Raw genomic sequence first — 26,960 nt, forward strand, 5'->3', positions numbered from 1 at the left:
TGAGTTAGTGAACACACTTTGGTTATTGTAGCTGTAAAACGGATGGCTAATTAGGCAAGCCTGATCCTGCCCAAGAAAACGTCTTTGATGTGTCAGGTGCTGGAATGTGTATAGGAATAATAAAGACCAGCACTTGTGAGTATATGCAGAATGCCTTCTCTCTCGCTGAGATGTTTCGCCAGACATCTGGGATTTCTTGCAGTGGGGGAGGGAGAGAAATAAATCTCTAGCAACTTTTGTACAGAATTAAGCCCAGCATTAAAAAATACTAGTTTGGCAGGTAGGTCCCTTCTGAACTTTCCAGTAGCCTTGCCCAGCGAGAGATTTAGGACTGTAGCTGTTTTTATTTTGAAAGTGTCCAACTTTAATATGCTTCTTGCAAAAGCATGTTGAATGTAATGTGTAGTTTTGCCTGCCAGCTCATCAAATTATTTTGCTTTTATGTTTTTTGTAGTCCCTCTTTTGTATTCTCCTGTGCTTTTCATGCATTTTGCATTCATCATTTTTGCATTTCCTGGATCGATGCATCGTTTTATTCATGCTCACGTTCTTTGTATGTTTAAAGGAATGGGATCCAGTCCTCTTTTCATAGCTCAGGATACCGTTGAAGATTCCGTGTTTGACAGCAACACTTCTCCCAAAAGAACCAGCGAAAAAGGGAATAAAAAGCAAAAGCTTTTTTCAGAAAGGAGCTGCAGCTTCAGCTCCGAAAGCAGGGCAGGCATGTTGCGGAAGAAAAGCAGCCTGGATTTGAATACCAGCGACGTAGCCATCATGATGGGTGCGGATGCAAAGATTCTTACGGCGGCTCTGTCTGGGACCAAAACTTCACCGCCGCTCCACATGAGCAAACCCCACAGCTTTGACACCGCAGGTGGCGGGCTGTTCTTCTCTGCCACAGACACGACTAGGACTCGTGTGAGCGAAAATATTTGGGAAGCAGAGTCTAGGTCGTCCCCTGTTCTGGAGGAGCCCGAGGAAGGACAGGAACAGCTTGAAAATGGGCATGATGACCGCACGGCCAAAGCGGAGATCGCCAACCCCAAACCTCTTGAAACTGCGCAGCCCCAAACGGAGCAGGCGGAACCCAAAGACGCAGCGAACAAGAGAAGTAGTTTATATGGTGTGGCCAAGCCTGTTGAGCGAGAGGACGTTCAGGTGGGCCTGGACCCTTTGTCTTTGCTGGCAACCGAGACCGCAGAGCCCAAACCCGCCGAAGAGGAAGAAAAGTTGATGTCACCGGTCGTGGCGCGCAACCTGGCTGACGAGATCGAAAGCTACATGAACCTGAAAAGTCCGCTTGGCAGCAAATCTTCCAGCATGGAGCTCCACAGGCCGGACGGCGTGGGCCAAGAGGCAGCCTCCCCCTCTCTCCTAGGCCCTTCTCTCGAGAGGAGGTCGAGCTTGCCCTCCGATTCCGCTCCACCAGCCCAGGTTCCGAACGCGAGCCGGAAGAGCCCCGCCGTCTCCAGGTCCAAAACGTTCACCGGGAGACCGAAACAACTGGCTCTTTCGCGTAGCCAAAAAGAACGGTCGACATCTTTGACGGGCTTGGGCAAAACTTCGCCACAGGCTTCGTTGGGCGCGGTCGTCACAACTCTGTCTGGTCTGAAGCTAGACCACATATTATCGGGACCTAAAATGGACGTCCTGAAGTCTGGAATGAAACAAGCGGCTCATGTCGCCAGCAAAGTGTGGGGTGCTGTGTCTTCAGCATACAGCTATTCAGATGATGAGGTAAGTTTTAATTTGTTTATTTTATTTTTTATTTTTTTAAAAAACCCATTTTTATTTGGTTTACAAATATAATTTTATAACAATCCATATCCATATCCATATCCATATATAGAGATCCTCTGAATCTAGAGACCCACCTCCATCTCCTTCATGGATCCTGTTGTCAATATTTGAAACTGTTTATTATTCCCAGGTCTATATTTTATATCAATCCATATTATCCAAAACGTTTGTTACATTCCAAGTGAGGTTAAAATCCTGCTGATGTTTTCATCTGGTTGCAATGATCTCCTAAATATATTATGAATTTCCCCCTTTTTTTTGGTTTTTAAGTTTTTGTCTTCTTGGTTCCTGAGCTTTCCCGTCAGTTTTGCCATTTTGGCATAGTCCATCAGCTTAGTTTCTCATTCCTCTCTCTGGCGGGGACTCTTTCTTCTTCCCATCTTGAATTTATATATATTTTTAATGGTTTCTAGGAGCCTGGTGATAGCTTGCTCTTTACAGGCAACTCCCAATTTTTGTGGGGGTTACATTCTGCTCTTCCATGTGTGTAATAGCGTGAAATTGCATATATTGGAAGCGCCCTGGAGAGTTCTCCTGCCTCGTGCGGAGGCGCTTTCTGAATCCCAAAAGAAGAGAATGTCCTCTTTGGGCTCTGGGGAGGGTCTCCTCATGAGCTGGAGGCATATCAGGGCTTTGCTGAGGCCCCCTTGGGACACGGGTGGCGCTGTGGTCTAAACCACTGAACCTCTTGGGCTTGCTGATTGGAAGGTCAGCGCTTCGAATCTGCACGACGGGCTTGCTGATTGGAAGGTCAGCGCTTCGAATCTGCACGACGGGGTGAGCTCCCGTTGCTCTGTCCCAGCTCTTGCCAACCTAGCAATTTGAAAGCATACCAGCACGAGTAGATAAATAGGTACCTCTGCGGCGGAAAGGTAAACGGTGTTTCCGTGCAATCTTGTTTCCATCACGGTTCTCCGTGCGCCAGAAGCAGTGTAGTCCTGCTGGTCACATGACCCAGAAAGCTGTCTGTGGACAAACACCAGCTCCCTTGGCCTGAAAGCGAGATGAGCGCTGCAACCCCAGAGTCGCCTTTGACTGGTCCTTTACCAGGAGTCGGCAACCTAAGGCCCATGGGCCACAAACAGCCCACCGGGGTCGTTTTACCAGCCCACGAGCCGCCTGCTCAGAGAGTCCCCATGATCTGCGCTAAACTGGTGCAACGCAATGCAGGGATTCGCTTTTGCAGCACCTGAAAGCACATCTGCGCAGATGCAGACGCCATAAATCACGGCCGCATGCGTGAACCGGCGCACGGAGGGGGCTCCGCGGCAGTGAACCGGCCCAGGCAAGGTAAGCCTTGCTGACCCCTGTCCTTTACCTTTACCCTGCCTAACAGTTGATTTGCAGGGTGCAGCCGCTGCTTCCCCACCCATCAGCTATGGAAGCCGCCCATTCTCTCCAGCTCATGTGGCTTCCTTGACTGGCACAAGTGCAAGGAAGAAGCTACCATGCATGTCTGCTCTGCAAGCCGTCCCTTCAGCTGTGCTGGTCCATGGTGGAACCATGATGTCCCTCTGGCTTGCATGTGTGGACCAGAGGGACAGGATAATAATAATAATAATAATAATAATAATAATAATAATAATAATAGTAATAATAGTAATAATAATAATAATATATTATTTATACCACCCCCCCCCCCAATTTGGCTGGGTTTCCCCAGCCACTCTGGGCGGCTTCCAACAAAACACTAAAATACAATAACCTATTAAACATTAAAAGCTTCCCTAATCAGGGCTGCCTTCCGATGTCTTCTAAAAGTTTGGTAGTTATTTTTCTCTTTGACATCTGATGGGAGGGCGTTCCACAGGGCGGGTGCCACTACCGAGAAGGCCCTCTGCCTGGTTCCCTGTAACTTGGCTTCTCGTAGCGAGGGAACTGCGAGAAGTCCCTCGGCACTGGACCTCAGTGTCTGGACAGAACGATGGAGAGACGCTCCTTCAGATATACTGGACTGAGGCCATTTAGGGCTTTAAAGTTCAGCACCAACACTTTGAATTGTGCTCAGAAACGTACTGGGAGCCAGTGTAGGTCTTTCAAGACCGGTGTTATATGGTCTCGGCGGCCGCTCCCAGTCACCAGTCTAGCTGCCGCATTCTGGATGGCTTCCTCAGCTGGTTGTGCAGGAGCCGCAGCAGCGGCTGTCCTACCCCCTGACATCAGCTGTTAGACCTTCCCCAGAGGAGGGAACTTTGGGGTTTCAAAAAAGAGCCCCTTACACTGTGAGGTCTACTCCTTTTTGAAATGGCAAGGAATTTCAAAAGCAGTTTGTTCTGTGAACAGCCTGCTGTACAGAGGGATGGGGAAGATGGCCCAGAATTCCACCAGCTGTGCTCAAACCCATAGACACAACTAAAGAAGGTCATTGGAGCCTGGCTGCATATTCTGTCTATATATTATGGTCGTTTTCCCCCCCTCAAGCAAAGTTAAGTTTCCCAGTTCTGTTCCCTCATAGCTGTGTGCCTCCAAATTCCTTCTGGCAATCCTCTTCTGCTAGCTGTTCTTCGTCTTCTGTCTGCAGTGAGTTAGCTGCAAATGCTAGGCATTTAGGAGACAATTGCACTTGAAATACAAGTCCACTACCTTGCTTTTTTTCCTGTGTGTGTGGTTTGGGAGCTGCACGGCCAGGGGAAAAACAATGCTATCCAGGGTTGTAAAGACTGCAGAGAGAATAATTGGGTGCACTCTTCCCACCTCAGATCAAATTTATGCTGCCAGGTGCCATAAGAAAGCGGCAGAGATAGCGCAGGATAGTACGCACCCCGGAAACGATCTCTTTCAGCTTCTGCCTTCTGGAAGAAGGTATAGGGTTATAAAGGCCAGGACTAACCACCTGAGAAACAGTTTATACGCAAATGCAATTCTGGTTCTAAACGCAGCATAAGGGGTGTATTTTATAGTATAGTTTATTTTATAGTATAGTATAGTGTGTTTTAAAATGGGGTTTCAGAGTTTTTAGGAGTTTTTGAATGTTTTATGTAGTTTTTCAATTTCATTGTTCTGTATGGGACAATGACAATAAAGACATCGTATATCGTATCGTATATCACAGAGTGATACCTGAATGTCAGAGAAGCAACGTGGTTTGTCATTGATAAGAGATATTGAACTTGTCTGTCATTTCTCCCCCCCTTCCTCTTTCATCTGAAGGAAGAAACCAGCCGACCTGACTTCACCTTTGCTGCTGGCTTTGAAGATCATATTCTAGGAGTCAATCAGCCGCCCAAAATGGGAATCGCAGGGCTTGCCACCAGTGAACTTGCCCAGAGCACTACCAGTCTTGGAAGCAGCAACAGCAGTGGCGACGTAGGGAGACAGCATTTCCAAGCAGGTATTCTCCTCGCCTCGCAGCTAGGCTAGGCTGTCTGACACTTGAGATCAAGGTGCTGAAAAGTTCTAGTTGCCAGGTAATTTGCAAGGTTAGAAGAGCCCCATTCCAGAAACTCCTGGGTTAGGTGTTTGTGGCATTCAGCATCGAGGAGACCAGGAGGTAAATATATGAGCTTGAATCCTGCTGGTGGACAGCTGCCCTGGACACAGAATTAACCTGCACCTCCATGGACAGCTGTGAATCCAAAATGACTCCCAGGCTGTGTACCTGGTCCTTCAGGGGCACAGTTACCCCATTCAGGACTAGGGAGTCCTCCACACCAGCCTGCCTCCTGTCCCCCCAAAACAGTACTTCTGTCTTGTCAGGATTCACCCTCAATCTGTTAGCCACCATCCATCCTCCAAAGCACAAATGTATCAAGACTTTACAGTGGTACCTCTGGATACGAACGGGATCCATTCCAGAGCCCCGTTCGCATCCAGAGCAGAACGCAATGTGTGCGGGTCGCGATTTGCCGCTTCTGCGCATGTGCGTGACGTCGTTTTGATTGCGCATGCGCGAGCGGCGAAACCCAGAAGTAACACGTTCCATTACTTCCGGGTTGCCGCGGAGCATAACCTGAAAACGCTCAACCTGAAGTGACTTCAACCCGAGGTATGACTGTACAGTGGTACAGTGGTTTTCGAATGTCTTGGAAGTCAAACGTTTCAGTTTTCAAATGCTGAAAACCCAAAAGTCAGTGCTTCGATTTTCGAACACTTTTCAGAAGTCGAACGTGCTTCTGTATTGAGTTTTCCATAAGTAAATGCTTTGGGAAATGCATGCTTCGGTTTTTGAACGTTTTGGAAGTTGAATGGTCACATATATATATATATCCCTAGTAAAATACGTGTTTAGGCTTATCCGCATCCTATGTTTCTCAAGCTGTCTTCACATTTTCTTCTGTTGCCTTACCTTCAGCCTTGAACGTCTTCCCATTCCGTTTGTGCAGGTGAAGTTCAGATTCCAAGAAGTATGAAAGGTCTGGATTCGGAGAAATCAGAACATGGCTCTTCCCACAACACCAGTTTGTCCAGCATCTTCCAAAATTGTGCCATGGAGGTAAAAATAGTTGATCTTCTGCTAGATTTATTTTGAGGCGTGTCGGAGACATTTGATACTATCAGTACCTGGTGGAACCAGATCTTGTTCATCAATATGTAAAATGAATTGAAAACAAGCATTTCAAGTTTTTTTAATTTAAAAAATAATCAAGTCAACTATTTTAAAACCTGCAACAATTTCTCTTTAAAGTTCCACTTGAGAATGTTCACTTTAAAGTTACATGATGATTTGAAATACCTTTTGTTCTTCAGATTCAGCCTAAATGGAATCCATTGCCTTTTCAGATACAGCCTGTATATATTCCGTCCACACACAAATGCTCAAAGGATCACGGTCGAGGCAATTGCATATCCCTTGTGCAATAACAGTTAACAAAATATGTCACGAGAATAAGGATTCTGAGATGTGTTAATTAGGAGAAGCTTTGAAGGAACTTAAAAAAAACCCCAAGGGCTCTGAGTTCTAAATATTTGTAAGCGGATTTCCACTTTCATAATGGGATTCCGATTCCTCTCGTTCTCCCTGTAAGCTGACCTTGCACTCTCAGAATCTGCTCCAGAAGTCCCGTCATGCAAATGGCCGTCTGTTCTGTTCACACGTACAGCCTCTGATACATAAAACCCATAACGATTGTAATTAGTTGTTGCTGTTGTTGTTTCGTTAGGTCTTAATGTCAAGTTGTTCTCAGTGTCGTGTATGTGGAGCTCTAGTTTACGACGAAGAAATCATGGCGGGATGGACAGCGGATGACTCTAATCTGAATACTACATGCCCATTTTGCAAAAGCACTTTCTTACCTCTTCTTAATGTGGAATTTAAAGACCTGCGTGGTCTTGCAAGGTTGGTTCATTTGCCGCTGCGTGAATCCTTAAGGGCCTTTAAGTGCTGCGTAGATATTTCCAAATTCCATCATATGCAGCTTGTGGCAAATTTAAATGGTAGCTGTTGGGATAAGGGACATTCCTTTGCTTCCTTTGACACCTGAACCGTCCTTTGGCTATATTTCTGGCTTCTCGTTCTCTGTTCTTTTCGCACAGCAAAATAAGTGTGTGCAGGGTTTTTCTTTCATTTAAAACAATTTTATTGCCTGAGAATCTTTTACACGATAATGAATTGGTGGGTGGCTCTCATTTATTTATTTTATTTTTATTTACAACTAAAATGTAATGTCTATATCAATTTCTGGTCTATAACAGTTAATTGCTGAAGCCAATTGTGAATTCTGACTGTAGTTAATGTACCCCCAAAATAGGACATTTTGCATTCCAACCTTTTTCGTTCGCTTTGGTTTTTTTGCTCCCGTTTCCTTATTAGCTTGCTTTTGAAACCGAGTACCTCTGGCGATAGTTTGCACAGCAGCAACATTCCATTAACCACGGATTCTCTGGAGCCAAAGGCTGTTTCAAGCCCCGCTACTGATCTGATCAGTTTTGCCGAATCTTCAGATATGAACCAGACCATCGCTGAAGAAAACAGCACCGCAGCAAAGCAAAGGTACCGAAAGAGAGAGAGGCAAATTCATATGGCCTCTTGAAAAGCAGACATAAGCTTTGTTTCAAAAAATGTTTGGAAGAACAGTGTGTACTCAGATCTAGTGTACAATCTGGTGGTACTCAAGAGATCCGTGTTTGTTAAGTGCAGAAACCAAGGCAAGTATACCTGAAGGAACATCTCCACCCCCATCGTTCAGCTTGGACACTGAGGTCCAACTCCGAAGGTCTTCTGGCGGTTCCCTCCCTGCAAAAAGTGAGGTTGCAGGGAACCAGGCAGAGGGCCTTCTCAGTAGTGATGCCTGCCCTGTGGAACGCCCTCCCATCAGATGTCAGGGAAATAAACAACCAGCTGACTTTTAGAAGACATCTGAAGGCAGCCCTGTTTTCGGAAGTTTAAAATATTTGGTGTTTTATTGTGTTTTTAAGACCCTGTTGGAAGCTGCCCAGAGTGGCTAGGGAGGCCTGGCCGGATGGACGGGGTATAAGTAATAAATTATTACAGTGGTACCTCTGGTTGCGAACAGGATCCGTTCCGGAGCCCCGTTCGCAACATGAGCAGAACGCGTGCGCGGGTTGTGATTTGCCGCATCTGTGCATGCACGTGATGTCATTTTGAGCGTCTGCGCATGCGCGAGTGGTGAAACCCGGAAGTAACCCTTTCCAGTACTTCCAGGTCGCCACGTGACACAACCTGAAAAGATTTAACCTGAAGCAAACGTAACAAGAGGTATGACTGTATATTACTATTGTATCAGTGTGAGCAGACTGCTGCACTCGGCTGGCTTCATTTATGGTAGAATGAGATGAGTCCAAATGCCCTTTACGAAATTGCAGTGGCAGTATACAAAAGGTTTAGTTCCAGGACTTTGTTCCCACTCTTCCTTCCAGTAGCCTTCCTGAGTTTTCCCCAAGGGCCTCTGCTAAGGAAGGTTTTCCGTGGTTTCCCTCTGTGCCATCACGCATCCCGTTCCAAGAGGGGTTTCTCAGAGGCTGGGTGGGGAAGTAATCTTCTACCTGGACACTTCTGTAGATGGAATAGTTACCAAAGTGCTCTGTGCATTGAAGTCTGATAGAAATCCTTCCCTCTAATAGCAAACTCAGCTTGTAGCCCAAACTGGGTGACCAAGAGATGAGAGGGAGGTATCAGCACGCTTGTGGCGATCCCAGGGTTTGCAGAAGTACAAAGAAGTGTCTCCCTCCCCTGGATTAGCATTGCCAAATTTAAAATTATATTATGAACCAGAATGTTTTATTTGGGTAAGAGATTGGATTCGATTGGAAAAAACTATTATATTGGATCTTGAAAGTTTTAATAATAGATACGGATGGCATGCATATCTTAATTATGTGAAAGTAAAAGTCAATAAAGAATTTACAAGTCATATATTAAGAGGTGCATTATATCAAGTTTGGAACAAATATAGATTACATCTGGAACCACAGACGGTGGATATCACCGCTGGAGGCATATGCTATCAATAAAAAGATAAGCTAATATGCCTAGATTAAAATGTGAAGTACTGGATGGAAGAAAAATTAGTAAGGAAAGATAGTAAGAATATATAGATGATTTGAGAAGATTGTAGAATGCAAAGGTTACTGTAAATTGTATAATGTGGAGGAAATTGAGTGGGGCGGAGGGAAGTGGGAGGAAGGAGAAAACAATAATACGATGGATTGAGGAAATGTAAATGTATAGGGGGATGGGGAAAAATGGTGTTGGCTTTGGTACATCTGTATTGTAATGTAATATGTAAAAACCAGTTAAAAAGAAGAAGAAGAAGAAGAAGTGTTTCCCTCCCCAGGAGAAAAAACCGACCTAACAATGACTGAATGCTGAGGGCAGGATTGACCTAACGGACCGTGCTGGCTGAAGGACTTCTGCCTGCACCATGGGGCTTACCCCCTTCTTCTCCCCATCGTGTGCCCTCCTCCAAATTGGATGGGGGTTGGGTTGGGGGAGAACATAGGGAGAGGAGAGGGGGTGCATGCACCTAGGAAACTTCCATTGTAGTGTGATGTTGAATTCCATCTTTTCGTTTTAAGCACTGCTGTCACCGGAGGAGGGGACAGGGACCTCAACCCCCCAAGGCCCTCTGCTACAAGCAGCGCCTCGCAACGAGGAGGTTCTTTGACTCGGAGCCATAGCGTTGGTGGTCCGCTGCAAAATATTGATCTCTTGCAAAGGCCAGCTCATGGCATCTCAACCGTCAGCCTTCCCAACAGCTTGCAAGAGGCTGTGGTAAGTCCTCGGCAATAACTGCTTGCTAAGCTGATTTGTTGGTAGCGAGTGACTGCATGTGCTTTGAGATCCTTTGCTAGCTACAGAGCATCTTGAACATTAGCATTCTCGTTTGGGTGGGGGCAAGAGATTCTCCAGGAGCTTTTATCTTGTGTACAGTAAACGCGGGTGGCGCTGTGGGTTAAACCACAGAGCCTTTTGGGCTTGCCGATCAGAAGGTCGGCGGTTCGAATCCCTGTGATGGGGTGAGCTCACGTTGCTTGGTCCCTGCTCCTGCCAACCTAGCAGTTTGAAAGCACACCAGTTCAAGTAGATAAATTGGTACCGCTGCAGCAGGAAGGTAAACGGCGTTTCTGTGTGCTGCCCTGATTCGCCAGAATCGGCTTAGTCATGCTGGCCACATGACCCGGAAGCTGTACACCAGCTCCCTCGGTCAGTAAAGCAAGATGAGCGTCGCAACCCCAGAGTCACGACTGGACCTAATGGCCAGGGATCCCTTTACCTTTACAGTAAACCAGTAAGGGGTGAAGAGGTGCTGCAAAACCTTCTTTTCCTTGTATAGTTTGTTTTAATCCCTGTCGCAGTGCAAACATTCCAAATGTTCTAAGGGTGATGTGTTTCAGCAACTTTTGTTAAAAAGAAAGCTGTGGAACTGTAGCAGTGTGTCGTTTTCAGACTCGAGTTTGCATTACTGCAAACTTCCCCAGCCTGGTGCCCTTCAACCGGTTTGGATTACAACTCCCTTCAGCCCCAATCATGATGGTTCAATAATAGAATCATCGAGTTCAAAGGGACCTCTAAGGGCCATCTAGTCCAACCCCCTGTGATGCAGGAATCTCATCTAAAGCATCCATGACAGGTGACCATCCAACCTCTGCTTAAAAACCTCCAAGGAAGGAGAGTCCACCACCTTTCGTGGGAGACCATTCTACTGTCGAACTGCTCTTTAGTCGGAATCTCCTTTCTGGTAACTTGAAACCATGGGTTCGAGTCCTACCCTCCAGAGCAGAAGACAACAAGCTTAGTCCCTCTTCCATGTTACACCCCTTGAGATATTTGAAGATGGCTCTCATATCTCCTCTCACTCTCCTCTTTTCCAAGCTAAACACCCCCAGTTCCCTCAACTATTCTTCCTAAGTCTTCGTTTCCAGACCCTCGATCATCTTGGCTGCATTATTTTGTGCAACTTGCTCTCAAGTAATGTGGCTCAGGGACACCTCAAGGTGTTTCATTGGCGAGAGAAGCCATCCAGCATCATTTGCGGATGAATGATTGTTGAATGTTTTTCAGGATCCCTTAGCCAAAAGGGCCAATCCTTTACCTGTGTCTGTCCCGTATTTGAGCCCCCTGGTACTAAGGAAAGAGCTGGAATCTTTGCTGGAGAATGAGGGAGAACAAGTGATTCACACCTCCACGTTCATCAATCAACACCCCATCATTTTCTGGAACCTGGTGTGGTATTTCCGACGCCTGGACCTCCCGAGCAACTTGCCAGGACTCATTCTAACATCAGAGCACTGCAATGAAGGCGTGCAGGTGAGTTCTGCACAGGTACTTCCAACACGGCAGGTGCACCTGGTGATGTTTGTTTTGTTTTGTCCTTGCAAACCTTAAAAGAGGGTAACCTGTTGGTTTGATTTGCCTTGGTTTCCTGTTTCCATTTGCCTTGGTGACAGAAACAAATACTGACAATATTGAATAGAGGCTAGTCATCTATTGCAGGTGTTCAAAGTCTGTTGGGGGTGTGTGTATTTTAGTGCATGCTGCTGATAGAAAGGGCGACCCCTAAAAAGCAATTGTTCTATTTCAAAATATAGTTGGGGAGATACATACTTAGAGTACAACTCAGACAAAGGTAGGCACATGTCCCATTGGTTTTCAACGGAACAAAGTTAAATTCTTCAGTAAAATAATCACTGGGATTTAAAGTGCTCAACTTTGGGGAGAATAAGAAGAGTTAGAAAACAGCTTGATCATTTAGGAAATAGCTTGGGTGTGTTGGAGAGAAGATTGTGATTTGCTTGGGGAATGTGTTTAGAAGATGTGAACAGACCATGTAGAAAATCGGCTTCAGCTATGGATTACATAAATAAGGCATTTCAGTTTAGAAATGTAATTACCGTATTTTTTGCTCTATAAGACTCACTTATTCCCTCCTAAAAAGTAAGGGGAAATGTGTGTGCGTCTTACGGAGCGAGTGCAGGCTGCGCAGCTATCCCAGAAGTTAAAACAGCAAGAGGGTTCGCTGTGCAGCGATCCCTCTTGCTGTTCTGGCTTCTGAGATTCAGAATATTTTTTTTCTTGTTTTCCTCCTCCAAAAACTAGGTGCATCCTATGGTCTGGTGCGTCTTATAGAGCGGAAAATACGGTACTTAAGATGGCGACTTGTTTCTGTGGAGACACTGTGTTCTTTTCGTGAATGTTCATAAGCGGATGGCTTTTTCAAAACCAGCTCTGTAAACAGATCAATATTGTGGATATGATGCAAATCCTTTCCTGTTTCTGAAATTGGCTTTGTTTAAATGGGAGGTGGCCATGTGCTCTAGACAAATGTTCCTCGCTAGAGAACTCTGCCAGCAAAGGATGAAATTAGCATTGTGCACCCGCCATTGCAAAACTGCTGGCAAGAGAGCTTGGTCTGTGACAAAGTGATAAGAAAGCGTGTTTCCTCTCTTCTAGCTTCCTCTGTCAAATTTGTCTCAGGACAGCAAGCTAGTGTTTATCCAACTTCTGTGGGACAATATCAATCTTCACCAAGAACCTGGGGAACCTCTGTACCTATCTTGGAGAAACTTCAGTGAGTAAAAGTGTACATTTCAAAACCTGTTTTGAGAATAAGACTCTTCACCTGTGCTCGACGGTCATCGATATTTGCCCATCTTTTCCAAAATGACTGCCCATGTTCCTTGATGGGTCAGCACTCAGACCGCAGCCTTGGTGGATGAAAAGCTTAGATACAACTGCTTGGAGGCTAGTTGCTAGTACAATCTACTAATGCAATAGGCCAGTGGTTTTCAACCAGTGCCTTGAATGATGGTCTGCTGCGGGCAACACTGGCCTGTCCCTCTTTCCTTCCTCTGATGCCCTCTCATGTCTCTGCCTCCCAAAGGCTTGCACAGCTGTTATTGCAGCAGCCCTGGCTATAAGCTCCGCAGGCAAATGGTGCCTCTGAGAGGCACCTCTCTTTGGGGTGGGGTCTGGGGCAGCTCAGAGACTAGGGACGGTGGCAGCAGCTGCCTGGAGGACTCCCAAGGAGAAGGGAGAGGAGGCTGGGGGAACACTCCACAAAGGAGGGTGTTCAAAAAAGGGTGAGGCTGCTAGCTTTGCAGGAAAGGGGTGACATAACTCCTGGTATGCCCCGCAGAGGACCTTAAGGTCCTTGAATAATCATAGTTTAGAGATCCCGGGCCCTAAGGAAGTTAGATTATCCTCCACCAGGGCCAGGGCCTTCTCGGTGATGGCTCCGACCTGGTGGAATGCTCTGTCCCATGAGACAAGGGCCCTGCAGGATTTAACTTCCTTCCGCAGGGCCTGTGAGACAGAACTATTCCTCCTGGAATAGTTTCAACTTGAAATTAGCCTGATCTTTTATTCCCCTTCCTTCCCTTCCCTTTTTATGAAGATTACCCGCTCTGGGATCCCACAGCTTATTCTCCCCTGGTCTCCATGCTGGCCTAAATAGGACTAATTTAGCCAGCTACCCCTGGTGATCATCTAATGTTTACTGGATGGATTGCATGCACAGAAGTGGTCCCTCCAGTTGCGGAAGCCTTGGGACCTGACCGGAGCTCCGGAACGGATCCCGTCTGCAAGCAGATACCACTGTATTTCCTATCAGGGACCTTCTATGTGCAGCTGTAATCCCTAGCCTGAAAGCTGCTTCTCCTTTCCTCCTCCAGTTGCCAAAACTTCTTCCTCTCTCCTCCTTTGCCCTGTATTTTTTCCTTCATTCTCCATCTTTTCTTTCTCCCGTCTTCCCCTTTCTAGTCTCTTCCTTTCCTCTACCTCTGCCTTTCCTCTCTGTTGCTTGTAGTTTTCTTTACTTACATTGATGGCTTTTCACCTTTCTTAGTCATAATTTGTTGATTCCCCCCCCCCTTCTAGATTCTACAGAAAAGAAACCTTCTGCAGTTTCAGAAGAGCAACAAGCAACAATCGCTTTAGCTGAGAACATCAAACTGAGTATTCAGCACAATGATGTCGTGAAACCCATCAATCTTCTCGTGCAGAAAACTAAGCAAGATAGGAAACGACAAAGGTAAAGGGGAAATGCCACTGACTCCACAAAAATATGGGTAGGAAAAGTAGTGGCGGTTTTCAAAGTTCCTTGCATATTTAGCACTGTGCATAGGAGCATTCAGCTATCTGTGCGGGAAGTTAACCTGCATTAAGGTGCATGCAGTTGCTTCCATGGGAATCATTGGAGACAAAGATCGCTGCAGAGATGGCAAATATGCATGCAGAAGTATAAGAAATATCGATATGGAAGTTTGGTGTAAAATTTTACTGCTTTGCTCTTGCAAAGAGGCAACTATATAATGAAAGGTCCCACTGACATCTAGAGCCTTTTTAGAACACCTTCCTTGTGATTTGCATTACCCAGAAAGCAGCTGACGAATGTTGGATCTCTTAAGAAAATGCTGAACTTGTCTAATTTCTAAACATGCATTTTGCAGGAGCTTTTACAGAGAAATTCTTTTCCTGTCCCTGGTCTCACTTGGGAGAGAGAATATTGACATAGGTAAGACACGTAAGCGTGTGTGTGTGTGTTTTATGAATGGAATTGGATGTCATTATTCTTGTAACCAGAAACTAACTCTTCATATACGTTTCTTTTTAAATTATCAGTTCACCTGGAAAAGCAAAGCATACAGTGGTGCCTCGCAAGACGAAAAGAATCCGTTCCACGATTCTCTTCGTCTTGCGAAGCAAGCCCATTGACGGCTTAGCGCTATTAGCGGCTTATAGCGGCTTATTGGATAAGCGGATTAGCAGCTTAGAAAAAGGGGGGGGGGAGGAAAAAACCCCGCAGGAACTCGCAAGACATTTTCGTCTTGCGAAGCAAGCCCATAGGAAATTCGTTTTGCGAAGCACCTCCAAAACGGAAAACACTTTCGTCTAGCGGGTTTTCCGTCTTGTGAGGCATTCGTCTGGCGGGGCACCACTGTAGCTAATCTTTAATATTGTTTCTTCTAACTTGTAATAATTGCTGTATCTTTGGCACCCTTAAAAACAAGATTTAGCTTTTCTGGAATGTTGTAGCTTACATTTGAAAGGCTTAATGGATGAATCAGAATGGACAGTGCATTCATATTTGTGTGTGTGTGTTAGCCCAGGCATTCTATCTTTACCTAAGAGAATCTCCTTCCATTTCCATTGTGAATGGCTTTCTGCTGCATGGAAAGAGATGTTTTGCAGAGTGTTGAAAAGCTTTAGCCAAAGGTCAGTACAACTTCTCCGTCTCCCTTGACTGAAGCTCTGCTTTCGTTCTTTGCAGAGGCCTTTGACAATGAGTACAGAGCTGCCTATAAAAGCCTTCCAGCCGAGGTGCTTGAAAAGATGCAGAAGATCGACGCTCCACCCAGTGTCAGCGTTGAGTGGTGCAGGAAATACTTTGGGGCGCCTGTCATATAAACTCTGCAAAGACGATGCCATGTAGCAGCTCCACAAACAGAGAGCAGAGGAAAGGGACAAAATGGCGAATGTGTTGATTTGGATTCAGCTATAGCTGTTGGCGTCCAGTTCAGGAATACATGTAGCACTCTCTTCTGTGACAGTTCGATGTCTATACCAGCCCCAAGAATTAAGTGCAAATACGCTAGTGCAAAGTCATTGGCTTTTGAATTGACAGTTTAACCTTCCTGTGCGTCATGTTTAGAACGACAACGGAGACTGGCGTTTTAATTGGTGTCTTGCTTTTTAAAACTTGAAATGTTGGAATGTTTTATTTGTCTTCTAGCCCAAGAGCACACTGGTTTCTTTATGAATGGTTCCATCAGTTTAAAAGAGAGATCTCTACTTGCTGCATGTATATGTACATTTTGTACATTTTGAATTGTAATTCTTTTCCCTTGGGTCAAAAGACCAAACCGTAGCTTTAAATGCCCATCTTCTTCTTGGAAAACAATCACTGTCTTGGACTGTAGCAAGAATATAGGCTGTTGTGGCTATTGTAAAGCATAGTATTTTTCTCATTTTTATAGAATAACTACTTTAAATAATTCTCAAACTGTACATACAATGTTCTCCCCACAATGATGGGTTCCTACCCTGAGTGGCTTTGAAGGCAGTTGCCTCTCTATAAAGGAAAGTGGGAGTAAATGAATCGGGTACATATATGGGTGGGGAAAATTGACCACATATACCTGTCTTAGCATTTGTGTAAAAGAAAGTATATAATATGTATTTTGGGGCAAAGCTTGAAGCTGTCAGGTGCCTCATTCCTTGCTCATCTTTTTAACCTGTGGGACATTTTCTTTGCACTGTCCAGTTTAAATACTTCTATATTAAAATGTATTTATACTCACACACTTGAACATATGTTTACCAGGAGTGTAAAGGCTAATTTTTAATCTTAACTTTTTAAATATCTCTGGTTAATTACCAGTTTGTTGCAGAGAGGGGGAGAATGCTTGCATTCACAGCTGTCTTTTGACAGTCACATGGATGTTTTCTGAAACATTTAAGGACAGTTAAGAGATGGCTATCCTCCTCTTCACTTCAGATGATGTCATGGTATCATTAACTACTTTTATGAAGCAAGTCCATTAAGAGGGATTGTGGATAATGACTAAAAAGTACACACATATTCTTGATCCTGCGGGTTTTCTGCCCCTTGTAATCTTTCATACTGCACTAGCGCTAAGCTAGAGCGGAGCATGGCAGGATTGTGACTATTCCAGTAACAGCAAGAATTTTGCACTTGTCAGAATAGTTTGGCACTTTAGACTAGATTCTCTCTTAGTGTTCACACTAAACCACATTTCAAAATATATTGCTGGAAATGTTTTAAATGTGAAAGCCGTCCCTTGAAAGAGCACAGTAGGCAGAGAGTGTCTCCCTTATACTTTTCCTCCCCCCCGCCACCACTATTTTTCTGAAATTGCGGGGGACTAGTATATTAAGGTTGCTTGTAGGATGTCTGTTTTATCCCCCCTTTGTTCCTTTCTCAAATACAATGCATTTTTTCATTTACAAATGATTATTATAAATAAAAACCCTTACGAAACACCTTTTATGGTATGTTCCTATTTCCATTATAAATTAATGTTATGTATGAAAGATTGCACTTGGAACTTTTCTTGTTTTGTTTATGCAGGCTGTTTCTTACCATTTCAGTTTTGCCGTTTCTGAATTACGTCTTACTGCAAATCAACAGGAACAATTTGGGCTATTGATACTATGCAGAAAAAATTTGGCATTTTAGCTAGCGGTAATTCTTTTGCTGTAACAAATAGCATTTAGGGTAAAGCAAGTCACATTTTAAAAACCTTTCGCTGTGTTTGAACTGTTGGCACTGCACTTCTGCTGTAATGCAGAACAGAGGATAAGCACCAAAGACTTAAGTTCTTGCATTATTACTCCAGCAAATTTGAGAAACCTAATTGCCTGAAAGCAGATGTTAGAGTGAAGGCAGCATAGACTCTTCCCATGTGGCCGAGCTGCTAATGTTACTCTAGCTAACCAGTGAAGTAACACAAATGCTAGCTTCAGTTTAGTGCATTTAATGCCATATTTTGGACCCATAACAAAGCTGTCATCTGCTTTTTAAAAAGTGCCATCGTTTTCCTTTCAACTGTCTGTAAATTCTGGGACTGTGTGGTACAGTTCTCTATAAATTTTATTTCATTGGGGGCTAATTTGGTCTAAGCGAGTTTTTTTAATGCTAGCTATTAATTTGGTTTCTGATAACATGTTAATCACGAGTGCACTTTGGAAAACCATCAAAGCAGCTGACAAAGAGGTAAAGACCAATAACATGGTTGCTTAGGGAAAGAGAACTATGTATGGCAGCTTGAGTAATAAGGTAGTAGAAAGGATCTTCAGAAGCGCAAGGCTTTTGAAGAATTTATATCACTTACTGGCTGATCCTATGCAAGTTCACTGAGAAGTCCCATAAAGTTCAATGAAATTTACACCCCAAATAAGTTTGCCTAAGGAAAGCTAGTGCCACGTGTACAGTTTGGCTCTATGAAACATACATATTAACCATGCATACTTTAACATGAAGTTGAATCTTAAGGGGGCAAATGTCTTGGAAGTAAATGTCTCAGCAGCTTATCCACTATACATCATTACTGGGAGTTAATGGTAGCAAATTAATTATAGTGCAAGCGTCATGAAACCCCAGTTCAGTTAAAGTCTCTTTTATAGAATAATGAAAACTAACAGAATAACCACAAAGTTTAGTTGTTTTTAGATCCATTTTCCCCATCCATTTTTTTTAAAAAAGATGTATTTAGGTATGGAAATAGATGAACAGTTAGGACTTCAGGCATATTACTCATAGGGCTAGTTATTTGTGCTGACCAAACCAAGTAAAATGCTACGTATTCAGTATAAATTAGGCCCTCTCTCTGTTAAGCTAATATGGGATGTTTCTAAAATACTAAAAGCTTACACCTGGTTTGGGGAATTAAATCAAAGCAAGCCAGCCTACAATTTTAACTTTTGGGTATTTTTAAGCTCCTTTTTATTCTAGTGCAAGAGCTGTGAAATGAAAAAAGATACCATGCTTTTCTACAACCTGTGGCAGCGTAGAAACTGAAAATTACTTAGCTACATTTGAAAACCCTTTTAAGCTCCTTTCTGTATTCTGGCGGTGACCAGCATAGGTGCGTCCAGTTGGCTTGTAATTGCCGAGACGTGGGGTCCAGAAAAGAGAAGAAGGGGAACAGGGGGTCCTTATACGTGCTCTGCCGATGCACAGAGGGGCCAGGAATAGAACCCTGCATGAAGGGGTCACCGGCTGCATCAAACTTTTATAGTGTTTTAGAGCATTCCCTATATTAAACCAGAAGAGGAGTTTGCTACAGTTCTGTTCCTATTCTGCCACATTCACTGTGCTGCATGTTAGGGGGTTGGGAAACAGACCATAAAACACCTAGAATCCTGCAGAGTACAAGTATTAAAAGGGATTGTTTTGTTTTTAACATTAAAAGCGACATGAGTTGCTTTGAGGTCAAATTTTATATTTTCATGAGAAAGGTGGGAAGGTTTCAATTACTAATACAATCATGTACTGGTTTCAGAATTTGAATGTCATCAATTCACTGTGCTTTGAGCTACCTGGTATCTTAATATTTTTGTTAATAAGTTTGTTTCTTATTGACTCTTTTGCATAGGTACCCTGGGTGATTTAGAAACCACTTGTTAAATGTTATATCAAAAATAAAAGTGTACAAATGTCTGATATTAGTCTCTTGCACTTCTTTTGTTCTTAAGCAATGTTTTTCAAAGGCTCCAAAGCAGGAGAGGGGTCAGTGGCTTCTAGTTCCAAGGTTCTGCCATAAGAAAGGCAGACAACAAAAGAGAAAGATAACAAACCAAGTGCCACACCTGTCTCCAATATGGAGAGAGGCCTCAAACAGCCATTTGTTTTGCACACCCATTGATTAATGTGGTAACAGAATACTAACATTAAACTTTAAATGGGGATTTGTCTCTTTTTTAAAAATAACATGAACAGTTCCATCTCACCATAAAAGTTTTATTTAATGTTTTCAGGAACACAGTTCCTCATTTACTTCTGGCTTGATTCGGATTTAGATGTGGAGGCTCTCAGAGAAGAAAGTCTACGCCTCTTGGCTATTTGCTCTTGCCGTTTTTCCTTTGCCTCCTTAAAAAAAAGGGGGGAGGGAAGAAGGTACAAAATATCAGTACAAAACAGTGTTTCTGCAACAAAAAGACACAGCTGCATTCTGTAAAGTCCTTTTCAGACATTCTCACATGGGGCATGGGAACGGAAATGCGAGTCGCACATCCCTTGTCATCCTCCACAAGTTGGAGGGCAACTGTTTTCCAACATCAGGGAGCCTCAACATGTGTAGCAGGGTCCTTCCTTCATAGGGTTGCCAATGGGAAAGAGGGGAGGAACTCACAAAAAGCAACTGCCTTCATCCCCTACAGGAGCCCCTCACACAATTACAGTGGTACCTCGGGTTACATACGCTTCAGGTTACAGACTCCACTAACCCAGAAATAGTACCTCGGGTTAAGAACTTTGCTTCAGGATGAGAAGCAGCAGCAGGAGGCCCCATTAGCTAAAGTGATGCTTCAGGTTAAGAATGGACCTCTGGAACGAATTAAGTACTTAACCCGAGGTACCACTGTACTAACCATGGTGTCCGAAGGCCTGAAGGCTATTCTTTTCTATAAATGATGCTTCATACCCTTCCATCTTTGTTACCACAGTTCTCACCTGTGCATCTTCCAAGATAAGAGGTCAGTTACCAACTATGCCAATATCATTCTGCTAGGTAGTGGACTGTTCAAAATGTAGGGGTGGGGAACCTCAGGCTCTGTGATTCTCAGCCTCTCCCATTTGGCCCCTGGACTGTCCAAAGAAGAGACTCCCTTCCCCGGCCAATACTGGCCCTGCTTTTCACCCTTCGTGAATGTGTTTGCCTTAACTCTGATAATGCCCCCTGCTTACCTGGATGAAGGGATAGAGGGTGAGTGCGTTTTTAAGAAACTAGCTTTCTGTAGGCTGGCATCCGTCTCACATACAAGAAAGATAGTTTCTTACAAGCAGACACAAACCCTCTATCCTCCCATCCAGGTAAGAAGGAGGGAGGCATTATCATCCTTCCACCTTGGCCTCTGACCCTGCCCACCAATGAGATGTGGCCGCTGCAAGGCTGCCCAGAAAGGAATCCATGCATGGGCTCAAAGAAGTTTCTCACCCCCGGTTTAAATCAGCCAGTAATTAACATATTGTGCTTAATGGGTGTAATCAAAAATAAATGCCGAATGTGCCTTGAGGATGGATGGGGAGGACTCAGAATCCAGATAAGCCAGAAGCTGCACAGAACTAAGTATACCTTCATTCTTTTAGCCAGAAGCTTGGCATATTCTGCAGCTTCGTCCTTGTTCTTTTGGGTACGCTGCTTCTTCAGAGCAATACGCCTGCGCTTGTGTTGCAGGACCCTGGGAGTGACCAAGCGCTGAATCTTGGGTGCTTTGGTCCTGGGTTTCTTGCCTAAGAACAGACATGAGCACAATCAACAGGGCAGCTGTTGTCAAGTCCACAGCAAGGAATCTACAATTGCAGTTCAGCTCGTTTCTCTACCACTGGAACTAAAACCTGCCCAACACGTATAAGGCTACAGACTTGAAGAAGACATTCTGCATTTATTCTGCCCTATTCAGACTGGAACACAGGCAACTGGTAATGTGCAAGGAAAAGCTGTAATCAGTTTGCACCTGCCCTCAAGAACACACATTTCCATCTGCACTGTGATAAAAATACCTATAACTTCACCTATGCCACAGGCAATGTACTGGGCAACGCACAACCCATTTTACTAATCCCACCCACCCTTGAAGCTCAAAGGGGTGGCGGGGCTCAGATGTCCCAACACATCTGAAAACAATGTGGGATGGATGGAACCATATGGGCGAGACTGCCCCCTTCACAAACACATTTGACAAGCATGTGCAAGCGATCTGCATGTATGCACATAGAACTCCTCCACAGTACCAAAGAGGGAGAAAGGACATCTCCTGGCCGGGCCAGCATCCCTCTAATGAGGAGTAGATCTACACATGTGTGTTGAGCCACATGTAGAACTTGTCCTAATGTGCTCTAAATGGGCAGCTGGTGGAGTCGCCATATACCATTATCAAAACACTGTGGCTGAAATGGTCTGTTGACTGGACATCAGTCTGAAAGCTAAGCAGATTGGTAAATGCCCACCCAGTTCCAATTTCCCCCACCCTGCCTAGTTACGTTTCTGTGAAAATTACAAGTCCGACAGGAATGACACTATAGCACCTGAATACACAGCCAATCACTAGTTTTACCTGGTAGACCCGTTGCAACAAAAATACCGTATTTTTCCATGTATTAGACAAGGTTTTTTGACTCAAAAATTGTGTCAAAAAACTGGGGTCATCCAATATACAGATAGGGGGCGTGTCTTATACACAGGGGCGTATTATAGATGGGAAAGTATGGTAACCAAAACATTATCTTCATTCCTCTTACCTTCCTTGTTCAATGGCTTTCTCACAACATACTGACGGACGTCATCTTCTTTGGAGAGGTTGAACAGCTTTCGGATCCTGCTAGCCCTCTTGGGACCAAGCCGGCGAGGCACAGTGGTGTCAGTCAGTCCAGGAATATCTTTCTCTCCTGAAGTTGCCAGACCAGAAAGATTATTCTTAGCAAGAGCTAGACTCAGAAGCCAAGCTCCTTGCCCCGCACACCTGAGACTCTGGCCTCCTATCCCTTTCAAATTCAAGTATCTCAAGATAATGCATGCGGAAACTTGAGTCACCCAGTCCTCATTAACTTCTGCTCTCTAGAACAAGCAATACTATGTATAGAATTTCCTACTGCCTAGTTTCCCTCCCTTAATTCACTGGTAGCAGCAACATCAAAAAAATTCCATTCAGACCCAAGATCTGAGAACAGCCATTTTAATTTGCTAAAAGCTGAGTATTTCCTAAAACCCCAACATCTAGTAGTGTAATCAGAGATTCAAAGATAGCACCTTGAATTCTGCTCAGAGGGTAATCAAGCCTGAAATTTTATTCTTGGTGCTTGTTCAGAAAAAGTATTATTGGTGGCAACCTTAAGGTTAGGCACAGATGAATCAGGCAATGAAGACACATTTGAAACCTAGACGGAGCTGGGGATAAATGTTGCTGGTCCCAACCTAGGAGTTTTAGACCTTGCTCCAGGACAAGTGCAAGTGAGCTTTTTGGACACATTTTGCCATCAAAGCTATAAATCTGTTGGAAATTTAATATGCCAGGCCCTTAGCAGTTCACAGTCCAGAGCAAAATTATCTGCCTCTTTCCCTTTGCTATCTTCACTATGGTAGAATCTACACACATCTAAAAGCTGTTCGAAAATGCTTTTTTTAAAAAATACATTGAATTTTCCAAAAGGCTCGCCATCACCATCACGTGTCACTTAAAACATTTTATTTGTAGCTGTATAGCTGAGCCCTATGTTTAAAAAGCACTTGTCCTACATAAAACAACAACAGTAAAAACAGATCCAGATTCCTAGATAAACCCAGGATAGCCCCTTAGAGGGCAGGGCACAGTACAGGCAGACCCGTTTACGTGTGTGACCGTGTATACATGCTGAATCTGGAAGTGACTCAGTCCTGCTGGTAGGGCAGGAGTTTTTGAGCCTGAAATGTACAGCCCTAATTGCTGGGGGGACGACGACGACCCTTACCTTTCTTTACAATGACCAAATTCAAGACGCTTAAATTGGCATCAACAATGCAACCCCGAACAGATTTGCGCTTCCTTTCTCCAGTCCTTCTAGGGCGGTAACATGAGTGGCCCTTGCTGAGAAGCAGGCGGACACGTCCGTGAGTCAGGACCCCCTGTTTCATGGGGAAGCCTTGCTTGTCATTGCCACCGCTGATGCGGACAACGTATCCCTGAAACAAAGACGAGGAGCTTAGACCTTTCTCTCAAGGGGGACCAATTTAAGAGCGTAAGTTCAATTTCTCATTCTTTTCTCCCTATACAGGTAACAGATGCCGCTAAATATAAACTCAATTGCACTGGCGGAAAGAACATTGCCTTTCTTCATTTTGAGCATCAACAACTAGACCTGCTGAGATTGCCTGGCTTGACCAATATTGTAACCATGTTCCAGAACTTCTACAATACTACCATATTATGCCTATTGATCATGATTCCTTAGCGAAATTGTGGAATCTGTCTTGAATGTAAAAAAAATGGCAAGTCCAGCGATTTAAAGCAAATTCACTTTATTTATGATGCACAGTCTACTGTTTTCACATGGAATGTTTTCCCTATAAGGGCCAACATGTGACAATCTCCCAGTGCATCATACCATGGCCCAGGCATTTAATCAGATCGCTGAATTCCATTTCTAATACATGAACATGAAGCCCACAAACACAAGGATGTTAACAAAACAGACGCTGTTTTGATCTGTTTGATTTCCACTAAAATTGAATCCCACTAACATAACCTCCCAACTTTGGGGGCAAATGGGTATACACATGCTCCCCACAGATGCTTCAATACTAAGATTGCTATGCATAAAGGAAAATTGCTGTTGGATTCCCTGCTCTGCAGAAGTCATTAAGTTAGCACACTTGAACAGAAGTGAATTTACTCTCAAAGTCGCAAACTCATTAAGCGCATTTACTCACAATTTTCATGCTGTATCACATCACCACACCTCTCCCTAAGCCACTTTCCCTGGCAGCGTTCTGAACTCCAACCCACCATCGCTTTGCTAACTTATGTATTTTCCAGACTCCCTGCCAACTCACCATCAACACACAGGTGAGAATGCAGGTAAGGAGTTTGCTATTGCATGCAGAGATTTGTGGACAGGAGTAGCAATGCCACCACTAAACTCTGAGCTCACTCTCTCTCAGACTGATGGGTAAACACAGATGCAGTCACAACCATGCACCCAAATCCATTTGGGTAAGGCCCATGCCTTCAGTGGTAGTAGTAGCTTTGCATTCATTCAAAGGCTCCCAGGTTCAATCCCTGAGATCTGCAGGTAGCCTAGGAACAATTCATCCCCAAATACTGAAACAACCCCTCAGGAATAATTAGATGGGCCCAAAGTGTAACTCAGTAACTCCCAGAGTTCTCATTCAATATGAATCCATGAGGGCCTCTGGACAAGACACCAGACAATAAGGTTGTCACCTGTCCTGTATAACGCAGGCTACATCCTGTATTGATAGTTTTGTCCTGTATTTCAGGTCCTCTCTCTCTGCCAAATTAGGGATCCTCTCCAATTGCATGAGGTTGAAAGGGTGTGTATTTCAGCTCTGGGTAGCCCAGCACACTTTTACAAATTCATGTGTATGTCTTTGGGCAACAGATTCCAGAGGGCCCATACTGTTAGGCTGCAATAGATTGCAATGGATTGATCAGACCCTCCCAACTCCCACCCTGTCCTGTATTTTGCCAGAACAAAGGTGGCAACCTTACCAACCAACCACTCAAAAGGAAATACTCCAACCATTGCGACTTTTCCCGGTGGGGGAGTTATTCCAGCCCCCTGACCCTTTTGAATACCCCTTTCTTTACCAACTGGCCTTAGCCACCGCCTGAATTAGAAATGCCAAGAGCTTTTGTCTACGCTGCCTTGAAGAAGCCCAAGAAGAACCTAAGAACAACCTTCCTGAATCAGGCCAGATGACCACCAGGCTCAGCGGCACTCTGTTCTCATAGCGGCCAGGGGAACCTGCAGGCAGACCCCGAGCACAGCAGCACAGGGAACCTGGCATTTGGCAAGAACCAAAGTGGCAACCCACAGACCCTAAATTTTCTCACCGCCACTACTTTCTCAGCCCCATTTTGCACACATGCAACAAGCCTTATGAAGCCAGCCTCACCTTCCACTCCTCACCAAGAGCATCCGCGGAGACTTCTGTGGTCATGCGCTTCTCATAGAAGGTGCGCAGCTTGCGCTCATCGTCCACTTCAATGAGTTTCTGGCAGCCGGTGGCTGGGAAAGAGATGTTCAGCTGCGGGGGAGAGAAGAAGCCACACTCAGGTCTGCAAAGAGTCTCAAGGGGTTCCCCTGGGCGGCATTGAGCCCCGTCGTCTTCCACCAGGCGCCACAAGGACTAGAAACGCTGCCTCCTTTACCAGTGGCGGCCAAACTTGGCCCTCCAGCAGTTTTGGGACTACAGTTCCCATCATCCCTGACCACTGGTCCTGTTAGCTAGGGATGATGGGAATTGTAGTCCCAAAACTGCTGGAGGGCCAAGCTTGGCCACCACTGCTCTAGATCATGCATGGCCAAGCTTGGCCATCACCCCTAGCTAGCAAGGCCAGAGCTCAGGGATGATGGGAGTTGTAGTCCAAGAACATCTGGGGGCCCACAGGTTGAGAACCACTGTTCCACGAGGACGAGAAACGCTGCCTCCTTTACCAGTGGCGGCCAAACTTGGCCCTCCACCTGTTTTGGGACTACAACACCCATCATCCCTACCTAACAAGACCAGTGGTCAGGGATGATGGGAATTGTAGTCCCAAAACCACTGGAGGGCCAAGCTTGGCCACCACTGCTAAGCGCTCAAGACGCACGGGGTGGGCGGGGGGTCTGAAGGGTTAACAGGAATTTCCGCGAGATGACACACCGCGCGAGAGCTCCTCTCAGGAGCGGGGAAGAGAGGCCGGGGCCGCCGCGCCGCTTCCCCGCATCGGCCTCCATCCGCCGACGGGGCCGCGCTCCCTCGCCCGCCGCCTGCCCCGTCGCCTCCCGCCGGGGCCCCTCGACCTGCCGGGGCCTCTATTTCCCGGGGGCGGGGGCGGTTTGCGCCCCTTCCGCGCCCCGCAACACCTACCTTCATGGCGCCGGCACAGCTCGCCTCGGGTCCGCCACGGGAAAGAGGACGCGCTTCCGCTCGGCCGGAAGTCAGAGAGGCTCCCGCGCGGGATCTCGCGAGAGTTTAGAAGGGCCCGCCCCCCTCTGGGCTCAGCGGGAGCTCCTCGGCGAGCCGATAGAGATAGGAAAAAAGGTAGAATGGGCAGCTGCTGTGGTCTTGCGAATAAAACTCTTTCATTCAGAGGAAGGAATGGAGAAATAGAGGAGTTTTGGACTGCTGCATATTCTCAATGGGAATTGATGGGAACCACAGCATTCCCTCCAACATTTCTCTGATGAAAATAGGGATGCCCTATTCCATAATAATAATAATAATTGTAAGCCCTCATCTGACTGCATTGCCCCAGCCACTCTGAATGGCATCCAACATATATAAAAACATAATAAAACATTTAAAAAAATCCCTTCTAC

General features: G+C 45.1%; 2 protein-coding genes across 2 annotated transcripts in view; one reads left to right on the top strand and one right to left on the bottom strand.

The window, feature by feature from the left end:
* The window catches only part of DENND4C (DENN domain containing 4C), a 92,989-nt gene extending 73,607 nt beyond the window's left edge, over positions 1–19,382 (top strand). The window contains exons 23-33 of the mRNA XM_079959098.1: positions 566–1,737; positions 4,951–5,131; positions 6,123–6,232; positions 6,900–7,075; positions 7,550–7,729; positions 9,775–9,970; positions 11,261–11,506; positions 12,650–12,767; positions 14,075–14,228; positions 14,647–14,711; positions 15,468–19,382. Of these exons, the coding sequence (XP_079815224.1) occupies positions 566–1,737; positions 4,951–5,131; positions 6,123–6,232; positions 6,900–7,075; positions 7,550–7,729; positions 9,775–9,970; positions 11,261–11,506; positions 12,650–12,767; positions 14,075–14,228; positions 14,647–14,711; positions 15,468–15,604 (2,735 nt within the window). The 3' untranslated portion in view covers positions 15,605–19,382. The remainder of the gene's footprint in view (positions 1–565; positions 1,738–4,950; positions 5,132–6,122; positions 6,233–6,899; positions 7,076–7,549; positions 7,730–9,774; positions 9,971–11,260; positions 11,507–12,649; positions 12,768–14,074; positions 14,229–14,646; positions 14,712–15,467) is intronic.
* A 276-nt stretch (positions 19,383–19,658) lies between these two features.
* RPS6 (ribosomal protein S6) lies at positions 19,659–26,623 on the bottom strand. Its single transcript, XM_079959798.1, has 6 exons — positions 26,509–26,623; positions 25,552–25,683; positions 23,385–23,595; positions 22,179–22,325; positions 21,013–21,170; positions 19,659–19,808 (listed from the first exon to the last, which is right to left on the bottom strand). The coding sequence occupies exons 1-6, from the start codon at positions 26,512–26,514 to the stop codon at positions 19,713–19,715; spliced, it is 750 nt and encodes a 249-aa protein (XP_079815924.1). The 5' UTR covers positions 26,515–26,623; the 3' UTR covers positions 19,659–19,712.
* Between the last annotated feature and the right edge of the window lie 337 nt (positions 26,624–26,960).

Source organism: Podarcis cretensis (genome assembly GCF_951804945.1).
Source record: "Podarcis cretensis genome assembly, chromosome: 17".
Classification (NCBI taxonomy): Eukaryota; Metazoa; Chordata; class Lepidosauria; order Squamata; family Lacertidae; genus Podarcis; species Podarcis cretensis.

Excerpts from the sequence above, each read along its gene's own strand:
- RPS6 (XM_079959798.1), bottom strand. Across the intron at positions 22,326-23,384 it reads TTTGGTCATTGTAAAGAAAG|GAGAGAAAGATATTCCTGGA; the intron begins GTAAGGGTCGTC and ends TGGCAACTTCAG. Across the intron at positions 21,171-22,178 it reads AAAGCCATTGAACAAGGAAG|GCAAGAAACCCAGGACCAAA; the intron begins GTAAGAGGAATG and ends GTCTGTTCTTAG.